The sequence below is a fragment of the Anolis sagrei genome, chromosome 2 (assembly GCF_037176765.1).
Source record: "Anolis sagrei isolate rAnoSag1 chromosome 2, rAnoSag1.mat, whole genome shotgun sequence".
Taxonomy (NCBI): domain Eukaryota; kingdom Metazoa; phylum Chordata; class Lepidosauria; order Squamata; family Dactyloidae; genus Anolis; species Anolis sagrei.
Genome location: NC_090022.1, coordinates 281091459 through 281107304, shown reverse-complemented (window position 1 = coordinate 281107304; position 15846 = coordinate 281091459). Strand labels below are relative to the sequence as shown.

The 15846-nt window shown below is 36.5% G+C and overlaps 1 protein-coding gene across 1 annotated transcript in view; it reads right to left on the bottom strand.

The window, feature by feature from the left end:
• Positions 1-15846, bottom strand: part of MTMR12 (myotubularin related protein 12) — a 45569-nt gene that overhangs the window by 3750 nt on the left and 25973 nt on the right. Inside the window, exons 7-15 of the mRNA XM_060761352.2 lie at positions 14745-14868; positions 13820-13895; positions 12070-12176; positions 10666-10790; positions 9798-9876; positions 8725-8795; positions 3827-3999; positions 2106-2273; positions 928-1089 (exon numbers count right to left, since the gene is read on the bottom strand). Coding sequence (XP_060617335.2) covers positions 928-1089; positions 2106-2273; positions 3827-3999; positions 8725-8795; positions 9798-9876; positions 10666-10790; positions 12070-12176; positions 13820-13895; positions 14745-14868 — 1085 coding nt within the window. The remainder of the gene's footprint in view (positions 1-927; positions 1090-2105; positions 2274-3826; positions 4000-8724; positions 8796-9797; positions 9877-10665; positions 10791-12069; positions 12177-13819; positions 13896-14744; positions 14869-15846) is intronic.

The following is a 15846-nucleotide window of genomic DNA, read 5'->3' as shown; positions in this document are numbered from 1 at the left end:
CTCTAGGAAAGGAAATTCACCCCTAGAAGAGTTATCAGTTGCATAGGAAAGCTTTATCATCAATCCTTGTTTCAACAACCACCCAAGATTTTCAAAATCCAATTGTCACAGAAACAGAACATGAGACCTAGGCCCCTTCCACACAGCTGAATAAAATCCCACATTATCTCCTCTGAACTGGAATATATGGCAGTGTGGACTCAGAGACCCCAGTTCAAAGAAGATATTCTGGGTTATATGGCTGTGCAGAAGGGTCCGCAACCTGAATAGGGACAGAGACGGCAAAATTCACATTACAGGGGTGTTAACCCTTCCCTATGCTATCCAAAACTCAAAAAAATGGAATTATACTTATATAATTCACAACCTGGGGACTGCCTGTATAACTCAAGAACCTCATGCTTACCATTTCCATGAGTCCACAATTGTGTACATTATATATTTTTTAAATCTGTTGTCTGAGAAGTATTGGGAGCTTTAAAGCTTGTCTGTAATCATGACATTCGATGGCTGCTTAAATTCACAAATTCCAGGTTAGCTGAAGAGTGGGTCATACTGAATCTGTCAACAACCATGTCTGCTACAGATTCCAGTGTTGTACATGAACTCAGAAAAGAAGAGGTGAGCTACCTCTTTGTCAAGGCTGCCTTCCCTGGGAAGGGAACACATCCTTTGCCTCTCAAGGTTACTTGTCAATGGTGAATAGAGCTGCAACCATGTTGGAAAACATACGATTCCCCAAATCTACTTCCTTTTGATGCGTTTTTCATCACCTCTTTTTTCTCCTTCTCCCCGTTGACTTCATATATCACCTGAGTGATATGAGTGCAGAACGCATTTGAAAATAGGCCAAAGGTCACAAAAGACAAGCACTGGCTGCATATGACCGCTGTTATAAAACATTTTTTCTGCCTTTGAATACCTTACCTTGAGTCGTGTGGTTTTCTTCTGACTTTTATCTAGTTTTGGCTTTTCTGCATATAGAGGATTATTCAGCAAAGCCTGTGCCTCAGGTTCAAATTGTACAGACCATTCCCAAACAGAAAGATAGCTAAGCTTACTCCCTTCTGTATTCAGGCTTCCTCCATACTGTCAAAAGAGAACAGGCTAGATTTAGAGTCCAAAAACAGTTTACACTAGACCTTTATGGCAATGCAAGTTTTATCCCAGAATTTCCGAGCACCTATAATAAGCCCTCTGAACTACATAACTTGAGATTATAAAAACCAACTTAAGAAAAAAGTGCTAATTGATTATACACTGGCTCTCTGTTTCTCAAGACTATATTGGTAACGTAGTGTGTACTATGTTCACTCAGAATTATTACAAACAACATCTGAGCAGTATCAGGCTACACAGAAAGAACACTGTAAGTAAAATGCAACTATATTCTGGAAGTTTATTAGAATGATACAAAAATAATTCAATTACAACATCTATATCCCACTTTATATTTTTGGATCCTAAGACAACACTAAATAAAATTAGTTTTAAAATTTGAAATAATTTAAGATCACTTCAACAGACTAAAAGCTCAATGTATCATTCACATCTGTGGATGACAGCAACAGAGAATATCCACTATTTTTAAAGCTTCAGCAATGATACTGAACAAACCTCTGAAGCAGTCTATTGACAACATTTCTTGAAAAGTCACATTTTTTGGCTTCCTACAGCTCATTAAGGCATTCAAGGAACAGTTGGAACAATCTGTTCAATTCCTAACAGAATTGAGTGGGAAATCTGAGCAAAGCAACAGACAGTTTTCCTCCATACTGAAGCATATCCATGTGGTTTTATGCATTTTGATATATTTCAAAAAGCAAATATATAACCTTTAAGGCTACAAAAAGACCTGAAAGTGTATGTTGAATGTTTAGTGAAGGCTCTTCTAAGCCAGAACATAGAATGAAGAGATTTTTAACTGAATACGCTACAGAATTGTATGCCATATGGAATATGATTATTTACAGCAGCAAAATCGAAAGCTGCAATAATTCTTTCTTTCTGATATTGGTACTCTGTACTACTTTTATTAGACTAGAGAGAATTCAGCAGTAACTCACAACACTTCTATAATGTACTGTACCCCCGTTTTGCCTTACCAAGGTAGTGTCTTTGTGATATTGAGAATTGAAGAAGAAGGTGCTAAATATGGGAATGTATAAGCTGTCGGACAGAACAGTTAGATAGGTCTCTGTAAATTCAAATGCTGGTGGGTATTGCTGGACCAACTGCCACACACAATCCAAGAACAACAAGAAGACCGGTGCCTGTGATAAAAAGAAATATGATATTGGATTGCATGATTTTAAATATATAGTTTTAAGGTTTTATATGTTTTAATGATTGTTTTAATATATCTGTTTTTATTATGTGTGTTTTTATGGCATCAAATCACTGCCTATGTATGTAAGCCACCTTGCATCTCCTATGAGGTTAAGAAGGGTGGGGAAAATATGATAAATAAATAAAAAATAAAGTATCATCATCATCATCACCATCTTTGTTTGTATCCTGCTTTTCTCCCACAAATGGACCCAAAGCGGCTTACAACATATTAAAAGCAGTGCAACTACAAAACATAAAACCATTTATAAAATAAAACATAAATAAGCATTTAAAACCAAATACATTATTGTAGTCTCGTCAGATCATATTGCACTTCACTCAGCTCAATGAATGTTAGCCTTCCTATCCCTTCAGGCTATATTTCACCCCCGAAGGCTTGCTTAAACAGGAAGGTTTTGAGCTGTTTTTTAAAGGATGACAAGGAAGGGGCTGTTTTAATTTCCTTGGGAAGGGAGTTCGAAAGGGTCAGGGTGGCCACCAAGAAGGCCCTCTCTCTTGTCACTGCAAACCGCATTTGAGATAGTCATGGTAGCGAGAGTAGGCCTCTTCAGATTATTTTAGCGACTAGGCAGGTTGGTATGAGGAGATGCAGTCAGATAGGTAAGTTGGACCTAAACTGTTAATATTATATGCCAATATTCCCTGGAAACTGAGAATAAACACAACTAAAGCATTTTTGTGTTGCATTTATCAAGATCTAAATTATCCCAAATCCACAGGTAATATTGAAGTAATCCGTTATGGTTTATTGAACTGACTCTCAAGGGAGACTTATAGTTCACTTTTCTAATTTTAATTACTCTTACAATCATTTTATTCAACCTGTCTTTTTAATAAAACCTTCACTTCAAGCACTTATCAAACAGCTATGATACTGCAATTACGCATTTATTTAAATTTTACTTATTTTACTTTGGCTTTATTTAATGTTGCTTATTTAGTTTTATACACCTTAATTGCAGTTACAGAAAGGCAACTGAACTATAATGTAAAATGGTCAAATTACCAATTGAGATTCTATAGAACATGTTACCAGTGTTGAGAATGAACTCTTTACAGCCTTTTTAAAGGAAAATTCAAGTGAAAATTCTTATATTTAAAATGCCAAACAGCCTGGAACTTGAGTACCCGAATGATCACAGCCTTCTCTCACATGTATCCGAGAGTTTTCTCAGAAGCTCCATGGAATATCCCTGATTAGGAAGTCTTGGATGCTACAAATACATACAAAATTATATTACCCCACATAAAACAGTTTGTACAGAACCATGAGTATTAGGAGCTTTCGCTTCCTCAGAATTTTTTGGGCACTGTGCTGTTTAATTAAAAGGCAGACCAACATTTATTTAAAGCCAAACAGGTCAAGGAGGATATTCATAGTATAACTTGTGCCTCCCTTCCCTCTATGTACTTTTTTATATGTTGGCTCAAAACTCAAAAGTAGAACTTCTGTTAGCCACAGCATAGTCTATACCTCTTCTTTCTCATTTTGCCGCAGATGATTACACCGATCCAAGAAAGCATGAGTTCCCATAATCCATTCCTTCTGAATGAGGCTCTGAAATCCCAGCTTTGTCCGGCAGTATGAATCCATCATAATTTGAACCAGACAGGAAACCACACAACACAGGTCAGAAGCATTCTCCTCTAGAGATGATGAGACACATTTCATTTGAGACTGAAAAGTCATTTTAAGAATAACAAAAGATAATGCAATTAAGGCAACACTCAGTTAACATAAATTGTTTTCTTAAATTTGAATGCTCACAATAAATTACTGGTCATTTTTGCATCCTTGAAAGTCTACTTTAGACCCTTTTCTGTTAAGCGATCTTTCCCAAAACTGAAAAATATTAATAATAGCATAGGATAAAAACTGACATGAGATCTTGTAGTAGTGACCTGAACAGTATTTTCCCAGAAATACACAATCCTTTGGGTTATTTGTATAATGTTGGTAGTTCTTATTTTTAAATTTTAATTTTCCTCTGTTATGGTAGGCATGTATACCAAGAAAGAGCATTTCAGAAGCAGTGTGAATGGAAGCAGTATTTCACAGCAGTCAAGGTGAACAAAAGGACTACGTGCCACACTAATATCACAGGTAGCAATAAGCACAAGGTGAAAAGAACTTGTATGATACTGTGTAGAACAAGGTAAGAACACAACTGTAAGAAGAACCTCTAGGAAAAATCACCTAATGTTTTGTTAAAGGGCAAACAACTTTAAAGCACCAGTTTGGTCCTGCTGAGTGACAAGATTACCACACAGCAATAATTATGTTCAATGCCAACTTCTCTAATCTACCAATATATACACTACTCAACAGCATTACTCACAGGTGGAGAAAAACAAAACAGCAGAAGACAGGGTCTACACTGAAAGGAAAACAAGGAGATGTGATAAAAGAAATGAAAAAAAAAATTCCGCTGAGGTTAGTCAAAGTAATAAACCAGATCTCTTTAACAAGAACCACACTTCACAATAAAATAAAGTGATCTGATGTGCCACAATCATGCACAATTTAAAACAATGTCTTATGGATCTGATCACCTCAAAAGGATAGAGGTTTAACCCAGTTCTGTCCAAGTTACTGAATGTGAATCTTAAAGACAATATCACGAAGAGGTTTAGTCCTCCTCCTAGAGAGATGTCTCGAAGGAATAGGGAACAGCCATGGCATGCACAGCTGACCCTACCCACAATCTGGAATTAAAATATTTCAGAGGAAGGAAAAGCAAATAGAAAGTGAAGAGGCAGAGGGGAGCATTATTTCAAATTCTAGCTTTCCATAGAATAATCTATAGGTCAAATAACACCAAGGTATTTTGACCTAAAAGGTAAAGATTTCCCCTTGACATTAAGTCTAGTCTTGTCCGATTCTGAGGAGTGGTGTTCACCTCCATTTCTAAGCTGAAGAACCGGCATTGTCTGTAGCCAGCTCCAAGATCATGTGGCCAGCAAGACTGCATGGAGTGCTGCTACCTTCCTGCAGAAGCAGGACCTACTGATCTACTCAGATTTGGATGTTTTCGAACTGACAGAAGCTGGGGCTAACAACAGAAGCTCATCCTGCTCCCTGGATTCAAGCCATCAACCTTTTGGTCAGCAAGTTCAGCAGCTCAACAGTTTCACCTGCTGCACCACCAGGGGCTCCAATTGTGCAATTAGTAACAGATGGCAAAGGGTTTCTAAAACTGAGAGGTAGGTAACATCAAGAACCTCACTAGATATCTGTAAGCAGTCTTTTTACATAGCTTAAGTGGTTCTTAGAACTCAAAATTGCAAACCTATATATTAAAAATGAGTCTTACTGAAAGGCAACAAGACTTATAGCACAACCCTATGGATTGAGAGAAGAAACGGTTCCAGTTTCTTTAAAAGCAGCAATAAATTATATTCCTGAAGAAAGATAACCCTAGCTCATGTAATATCAATGACAAGGCAGCAACTAACAATCTTTTCCTGGGCAAGATGACCAAGAAAGAGATAGCCAAGGAATTCCAGTCATTCTTAGATGAAAAAGATTATCAACATTCAATTAGATTTCAAGCTTGGCTTTGGAATAGAAACTGTCCTAGTCATCTTGTGGGACAATGTTTGTTGAGAAAAAGACAGGGAAGAGTGACACATTCCCTCACCCACTCATCCACTCCAATCTGTATAGACACACATCATCTATAGACTACAGCACAGAAGTCAAAGAAGGTTTGAATGATTTTGCATGTGAATTTGTCTTTTCATCTCAACTGTCACAGTCTCCTTTGGACTACATGCAAGAGTTATCAGTGGCTTAAGTTGCATTCCTATTTGGAGGACCATTTAATAGAATACCAAGTTTTCAAACTTTGTGTGTGTGTGTGTTTTAAGTAGAATACAACTGCTTGGTTCATTCCAAAAACGAGGCTGGGAAGTTTTTTTGCCTTTTTTGTGAGCCGCCCTGAGTCCCCTTTGGGGCGAGAAGAACGGAATATAAATGCAGTAAATAAATAAATAACCTATTGTTCAAACCCTTAAAAATCATACAGAAAATTATTATTTCTTCTATACTGTTTAAAATATATACGGCCGGGACAGGTTATCTTCCAATTTGGCCTGAGGTGGAATCTCCAATTTCTTTTTCTCATTAGGTGCAAACACAGCAAAAACTCCTGTGAATCAGTACATAAGCACAACCATGGAGCAGTAAGTGGATCTCTTAAAGAACCAGGCTTGTTGAGCCAGCACTGCAGTTAGAGCAGGTATGGGCAAACTTTGGACTTCCAGTGGTTTTGGAATTCAATTCCCAAAATTCCTAACTTGGGAATTGTGGGAGTTGAAGTCCAAAACACCTGGAGGGCCAACGTTTGCCCATGCCTGAGTTAGAGACCCTAGGGCGCCCAGAACATATTCTCTCAGCTTCAGTAATATGCCAAGATGTTTCCAGGTGGAAACAGTTTGATCACGATTAATCACTATCTGTTATTTTTGTTTGTATCCCATCCTTTTCTCCAGAACTGGGGTTCAAAGTGGGTTAAGGGTTTAAAAAGACATAAATAAAAATAAGCAAGAATGCCCATACTTCTTTGAATATAATGCGCTATCGAAGGTAATGTGCACCTCAATTTTGAAGGTGTGCATTGCTCTCAAATGTAATGCAAGGCAGCAGTGGCTGGGAAAGGGCTGGTGGCAAGCTGTGTCGCTTTGACTGGCCTACCCACCAGCTTTTTTTGTGGCCACCACTACCTCTCCATCTGTGCACAGCTGGGATCTCTTGCCCAACAGTGCAGGCAGGTTTAAGTGTGCGATTCTAGTAAAAGGTTAAAGGTTGTCCCCTGACATTAAGTCCAGTCATGTCTGACTCTGGGGTGTGGTGCTCATCTCCATTTCTAAGCCGAAGAGCCAGCGTTGTCCATAGACACCTCCAAGGTCATGTGGCTAACACATCCTCAAAACAAATGCGTACCTCAATTTAATTTAGTAGTGCAATTTAGCCAAAAAAGATGAGTTAGACTCATGCAAATGCAGTATATAAAATATTACTGTTAAAATGCAATTCAAGTAACTATAATATTAAAGTATTGCTAAATTAAAATTCATCACAGAGAAAAAAGTAAACTAAAGGAAGCATGACATTAATCTATTAAAGCTGTTTTAAAGAAACAGACAACAGTCTTCTAGAATTAAAAATAACAGTGTTTGTTTTGTAATACAGCAATAGGAATAAGGCCAGTCTAGCCTTCCTTGGGAAGAAAGTTCTAGTATCTAGGAATAGATTTTAATACTATCCTGATCATTTTAGCTGAATGTGTTACATGTGAGTTGCCCTTTAAAAGTACAGAAACTCCCTCTGAACCAGAATAAGGGGCATAATATTAATTGGGACTAGTTCTATTACAATTATAAATGTCAGCCATCCAAGCTCCTAGTGTGTTTCCAGGCTCAAGTCTGAGCAGTGGTTTTGTACATGAAACCTGCATGAGACATGCTCCTGAAAGACCAATTTCTCCCACAATGTCTACCTAAACCTTTGCTTTCCTTCTCCCTGCTTATCCCTGGTGGATCTGGTTTACTACTTTAGGAGACTGTAGGCAGAGATTGTTTGCTTCATCTTTTTGCAGAGGCCAGAGAATTTTAAGGCATTATATTTCAGATTCCTAATAATTACACCCTACTGAAGGCAGCATTATCAATTTATGTCAATTATAACATACAACAGTTCATAAGAATGTGCAAGAGAGACTCAGGAGTTATTAGAAAATTTTAACTTGTAAAACAAATCCTTCTTACCTACAGTCTTAGCTATAGCAAGTGACCTGCATTGGTCACCTGCATAACTCTGGGAATTCTTTCCAGGAAAATTTTACTTTCCAGAAAAAGAAAATGCATTCATTTCATAAATGACTTTGAAATATGCATGCCCATTCAAAAGCTCTTGCTGCATAATTCAAAGAAGTCTCAAGGCATGGAATGGAATTCTGCCATTACTTATTCAAACCAAACCAAAAGGAGGATTTGGAAATTGAGTATAATACCCCATCCACAGATTGCAATATTTCCCAAGCATCTACAATGCAACACTGTAGATAAAACTGAGGGAATCATCTGAAGATCAGCTTTTAAATTTTTATTTAGGAATGAAATAATTTAGCAGTGAAATTAGTGGAACTTGTGATCTTTAGTACGATTAATGCAGTAAATATCTAACTAATCTGCAAGTTTAATCTTTGAATGGTCCCCCTATGATACCAGCTTACTATGGGCCAAAAGTTAACCATTAAAAAGAATGTAACACAGTGTAGCTAAATCGAGATGTATCATATTTTGGTTTAGTTTTCGAAATGTATAGCAAAGTCAAAGGCACACAAGAAAAAAATGGAACTTTTGACTTGCCTGTAAGAAGAACATTGGTATTCTGTGCTTCTAGTGATTCAACAACCTCTACTGCTTTTTTCAGGCACCGCCTAAAACAAAAATAAAGCTTTCAATACATTGGCAATCCCCAAGTTACAAACATCTGACTTACAAAAACTCATAGTTAAGAACAGGGGCGAGACAACGGAAAGTGAGAGAAATCTACTTCTAAGAAGGGGAATTCACTCCTGAAAGAGTTATTACCATGGAGAAAAGGTGTCTCCACAGAAGCTTTATAACCAATCCTTGTTTCCACAACAAGCCAAATTTTTCAAAACCCAGTTATCACAAGGACAGAAAGTGAGGTGAAATCTTCTGAACAGGGGCACAGACAGCAAAACAAACACCCCAGGGCTGTTAACCCTTCCTTATGTGCAATGTATTATATTGTGCTTTTAATGTATAGTATTTTAATTGGTCTGATTCCTTATTCTTATTATGTTTATTTATCTTAACACTTGACTTTGAGTGTTTATAAGTTATATTAAGTTATTTGATTTTATGTTTTGTTTAGATTGTTTACCTGTTCTTTGGCATTGAATGTTTGCCATTTTTGTTATTTCTGTAAATTGCCCTTCGGGAAGAGAGGGCGTGGTATAAATAAAGTTGTTGTTATTTTTGTTGTTATTATTATAGCTCTATATCTATATCTATATGTCAGAACAGTTACTTTTTAAAGTATAATTTCACACACACATACATATATGGCTGAAGTTATACTTTAAAAAGTACCTGTTCTGACTTACAAACAATTTCAACTTATGAACAAACCTACAGAACGTATCTTGTCCGTGACTTGGGGACTGCTTGTAATTATCTTAAACATAAGGTTTTAATTGTGGTAAAGAAGTCAGTTAAATCATGGTACTATCTCAAGATTTTGCACAGTTGCCCATAGTCAAAATTGGCATATACTAGATCTAAGCAGACATTAAATTCTGTAAACACCATTGTTTAAATAAAGTTCTGTGGTTAATGAAAGATTAGCCATTTATTGTAGCATAAACCTGACAAGATGTACGTACAGTTTATGAAATAAGGACTTAACCAACCTTATGATTTCTAGCCAATTTGTATTCTCGAGTAATGAAAACCACTTTACATCAGTATCCCAGAAGTCTGTGCTGTTATCTAAAAGGGAGAAAATATACATTCACCTATTTGTTTTGGCGGCTAATGCACTATAGATAAAGCATAAAATGTCAGACATAGCAATGCTTGGGTTATATGTCAGCCTTTTTTTTACTTGGCCGAAGCATGAAGCATAACAGCAAGTCATAAAGGTAAGTAACATCACTATTGAAAATAATGTGTAGCAGATGCAGAACACAAACTAAAAGACAGAAACTGAAAGCAGAACACTAAATAGGGCTTAAATCGAAAAAGAATCAAGTTTACGTAGAAGAGCAGATCAACAGTATCAGGAAGCAACGTGAAGTATACAGAAATCTTGTACTATGCGAGGGGACCATTCCAGATCACTTTCTGTATTTTGTGTAACCTGGAACCCTATTTTTGATATCTGTAACACTATCTTGGGCTTCTGTTAGAAACTGACCAAAGAATTAATAGAGAATACTTTTCTAGGCATTTACTAGGTCCTGCACAAATTCTATTGCATAAATGAAACCATGTTCAATGAACTTGCATAATAAGTGAGCCTACTGTATTAGCATTGGTTAAATGCAATTTGTTTTGCAAAATGAAGTTTACTTCTCAGTGCTGAACATTTTTAATACCTTGATTAAGATATACGAAGTATTACAGATAGACAAATCTACTATTCTTTCATGTATCAGCTCAGTTCTACATTTCAAGCATCGGTGAGCATACCGGCATGATTAATGTCTAAACAAAGCATATAGCACTCTTTCTGTGTCAGGTACTCTTCTATAACTCTCTCAGTAACAGTTCACTTACCTATTAGAAATAGCTGCTTAAATCTAGAATATGTAACATGAATTTCTGGCAGAGATGGAAGACTGCTTGGAAGATCCTCTATTTTCAAGGCTTCGAAAGGAGGCTTATCAATTGTCTTGTACATCCTGAACAGACAGAAAATATCACTACTGATTGGAAGGTTAATCTGTTTACATGCCAAACAATGACCTTCTGGATAGAACAGCAAACCACAACGTAGTCTTACATAGATGATTTTGTTTCATTTCTCCTGATACATGCAAGGATACAGAATACAATTTCTTTTTTGCCATTTACTTTTTTTACAATATGTTTTATTATTTCAACATTACAACATCTTGTTTACACTTAGTTTCAATTGGTGCTCATATTCATAAGCACTTCATTTCCATGTAACACTGCTTCTTTTTAAAATCCCAGTGTTTTGTTACAACTGAAAGTGACCAAAGAGACTTTAATTTCGAGCAACCTTTACTGAAATCATGGTTTCTGAGCCTGCACAACAACTTATTACTGATTAATGCCACTGGCTTTTCTGAGATATTTAAGGCTCCCATTATTATTTATTTATTATTTATTTATTTACGGCGCTTATATGCCGCCCTTCTCACCCCGAAGGGGACTCATTATGGGCCTTATAGTTCGCATGACAAAAAAGGATTAAAAAAATTAAGTTGGACAAAGGCAAAAAGAGTGAGCCTTTTTGAAAGCATTAGTTATAAAATGTGTCCCAGGAGTCAGCAGCAATAACCTCAATGACAGTCCCTATAAATTCCATAATGTGTCCCGAAACCAGTTATATGATTTTAAGAATTCTTGATTGCAACAAAGAAAACTCCTGATTTTTGATGTTTTACTGTTTTCAAATTAAGTTTCAAAATTCACATTGCAAGTTCTGAATGTAAAACTCAATACCAGTGTTCAGTTCTATTAATTTTTTTCAATAGTTGAAAAGAAGAGATTTGTGAATCTGGAATCTATATGTCAAGACCTATGCTGCATATACAAAAAAGTGTCTCTTGTTAAGATTGTTCATGTATTTTCAAAATGATTATTAAAAGACTACACTTCTAATTCATACTATTCCTACTTCACAGTTAAGAAAGCTTACAAAATTGATTCTTTATCCTTAGACATGCTGTTTTGATTTAAGCTGGTGCAAAATTATACCATTTTTTTTCTAAGCAGAATTGTAGAAGATAAATATTATAAGCCTATTCTATTGTGTCCATTTGCTTGGAATAAACCAACTGCCGTTAAGAAGCAAAATTAAACTCACAGGACAGTCAACAGAAGCCTGGCCAATTGTTTTTAGATCACCTTGCATACAGACTACTATCAAAATATAGGTTATTAAAGACAATCCCACCAAGTTCTTTTTCAAGTGTTGGAGTTACTACTGACCCATCCAAGAAGATTTTCTGCATCTGCATAGTGTTATCATCTTGTTCTTTGGGAAGAGTCGACATCTTGAGGAGAGAAGTTCCATTATGGCAAGACCAACACCAAATCTGCAATGTATTGATAACAAAAATAATGAATTAGAGTACTTATATGGAGCATTTGATTTATTAAGAGTAACAGTATAATATAGAAAATATCTGACTGTGAATGTCAGATTGCTACCTTACTGTAAGATTTATTACTGAAATCTTAATTTCTCGTCTTTTAATGTGGGATCTGAGTGGCATACTTATAACACAGAAATAGTTTTAAAATTCTCCACCTTTAAAAATTACAGTCCAAAAGACAATGAGGGCATAGCAACAAGTTAAAGCAAATTAAAAAGCTACAACCAATGAGCATGCAGAAAGTCCAGACCTTCAAACCAGTTTACAAAAGTGCAGAAGCTTCAAGCCCAGGCCTGGACAAACTTGGTGTTTTGCACTTCAACTTGGTGTTTTGCACTTCAACATGGTGTTTTGCACTTCAACTTCCACAATTCCTAAAAGCCGGTAGGTTGTTTAGAATTGTGAAAGTTGAAGTCCAAAATACATGTAATTTAGTTATAAGGATATAACCCCATATAAGAGATATGGACACATATTAATTATAGTAACAATATGTATGGGGACACAACATATCTCATGAAAACCTTTTATTTATATTTTTTTTAAATGTGTGATTTGACTGCTTATTTCACATAGACTCAGTGGTTTCTTATTATGTTTGCGTCAAACACTAATGTGTCACAATACCCAGTTTGGAAAGCTCTGATCTATGGTATAGTCCTCCCGCCTCCATTTCCTGGTTTGTGCAATTTGTAAGACCTGTGGAGGTGCTACACTTTCATTTAGAATTAATGTACAGGCCTGCATTCTTATTGTCCCTGCTGACACAATCAGATGCAAACATCTATAGTGGAGAACCTTCTTCATCCATGGAGACTCCTTGCACAGACACAAACCCGGGCACAGGCAAACTTTGGCCCTACAGGTGTTTTGGACTTCAACTCCCACAGTTCCTAACAGTCTCAGGCCCCTTCCTTTTTGCCCTCAGCCACTTAAGCTGAGGGGGGAAAGCAAAGGGCCAGAGGCTGTTAGGAATTGTGGGAGATGAAGTTCAAAATACCTGGAGGGCCAAAGTTTGCCCATACCTGCACTAACTTTTTAACTCATGAAGGGCAAAGATATTGCTGATATGCCCATTCCTGCTTTTTTTCCCCTCGTATGTTAATTATGTGTACAAGAACACCTGAAGCTGTAACTACAGAATTAAAAACCAGGTTTCACTGAAATTCAAGGAAACTGTAATTTGCATAAAACAGGAAATGAGAGGAGAATATGCAAGTCTGAGGCTTATTTATAATCCTTAGGATCATGGAAAATTATCTATACATATTAACTGATTATATGGTCATTATTTTCCAGATACTTATTCTGTCCTGGAAAATATACTGAGACAGGTCCCAAAATTCAGTTCTGTCTCCTAACTATCTTAGCCTTAACTATTACCTGCAAACAAGGAGGAGATGGGAAGAAATGAAACCTCAAAGAAACCTTTAGGACTAAACACTTTTATTTTGCCATGTATTTTGGGGGATACAAACCCAACACTTCAGAGGCAGCACAGAATATTATAGCCTAAAGTTTTGGGAGTGGAACAAAATACAATAGCATCCAGAAATATGCAAAAAAATCCCTCTTATACTCACTGGAATTCCTTTTCCTTGATACTGCAAAATGTCCTGTTCCGAGACAGCCATAGGAACAACAAAGTACGGAGATAATCTAAAGAAGGTAATTTGTTAAGTTAGAATGCAGACTAAATAAAAACACAATGGAAGAGAAGGTATTATCTTATCTTTGTGCATTTTATGTTCCCCTTCTCACATGGAGAGTGCATTTTTGAAGAGGATTGTCCATACAGTCCAGAAAGTTGGAAAATCAGTACAGGCATATAGCTTGGTTAATTAACACATTCATTCTTTTTAACAGGAAATTTGGTACCAGAGGAAAAAATAACATAAAAACAATAGATAGGTTCCTAAGCCACACAAAAGAGAATGGTTCAATGCATTTCAATAAACCTTTATCCAGAGCTAACAATATGCACATTGAAAAGGAAATGACCAGCTCAGGTAAGCCTTGAATATGTAAACAGAAGTAGAAAGATCAGCTTATTTGTGGTGGCTTTGTTAACATAGAAATGTTTGTATTTAGTTTCAAATAGGCAGCTTCTGTATAGGAAGGAGACTCTTCTTTTCAGAAAACACTCTGTGCCTAGAGGCATAAGGAGATAGCACACTCCATTCGAGTACATATTTAACCTATATTCCAGTACATCTGGAATGGCTGAAATGTGTAGCAACATACAGTTATGATACTGACAATCATGGGATCTTTATATTACAAGATAGATTTATCCATCAGTTCAAATCCCAATTTCTGTTCATCCTGTGATTATTTATTGTCACAAATAAGAGAACTTTAAAATTGTTGGGTCCCAAGGATTTCTACTCAGACCAATCTGCTCACAGCCTTAAAGGACATCACAATGCAAATTGATGTGATGCATGTATAAGTAGGGTAATAAAATTCAAGGAAAAACTATGTAAATGGATAAAGAAAAACGCATACTTTTTAGAGACTCTGTAGTCTTCATTAGAGCCCACTACTTTGAATTTCAAGTTTCCTTTGGTCCGTTCCAATTCTTGACGCCAATCCTTCATGGACTCAAACATCACTGTCCCAGTCTTTACATCTGTTGAAACATAAAACTGATAGATGTTAGAATTATAAAATCTTGAAGCAGTTTTTCTATTTCAATCAAAAACTTGAAATGGATATACTTGGGATTACTTTGGCGGGATAAGTTCACTAGAACACCTATCTGACGGACTGATATGGCAGAGTGAATATGCCTTCTTATATAAACACATGTCTGGAAAACGGAATCTCAATTTGGAAAAGTAAAGGTCAGTAAAGGTCACCATATAAATTATCTAAACACAACCTTAAATTTTTGGAAACAAATTTTGGTGATCTAGAATGAAATGCAATGACCTTGGTAATTTGCTTAAGCATGTTTTATACCAAGTACTAAAACTGAAACATTCAAGAGATTTTTGTTGTTGTTTTTTGTTGTGTCAGGAGCGACTTGAGAAACTGCAAGTCGCTTCTGGTGTGAGAGAATTGGCCGTCTGCAAGGGCGTTGCCCAGGGGACGTCTGGATGATTTGATGTTTTTATCATCCTTGTGGGAGGCTTCTCTCATGTCCCCGCTTGGGGAGCTGGAACTGACAGAGGGAGCTCATCCGCCTTTCCACGGATTCGAATCTGCGACCTGTCGGTCTTCAGTCCTGCCAGCACAGGGGTTTAACCCACTGCGCCACCAGGGGCTCCATATTCAAGAGATGCTTTAGCACATAATGCGGACAAGTTCATCTCAATCTTTTGAGCAATAGTCCAAGGAATCAAATACTTTATACTGACATATTTGTCAGGTTCCAGAATTCATATTGCAGAAGAACCAGTATTTACACCAGTCAATGGGTAGAAGATTGCTTTAGCGATACAGAAAATTCATATTCTATGCATATTGACATCAAGTAATGTTTTTTACACACAGTCTAGTTATATTCATGTACATGTTTGGCAAATGGTCATACTGTAGTTATTTAGCTTCACCCTGTTTTCTTTTTCCTTCTACATTTATGTTCTAAAAACCACAAAAGTAACAA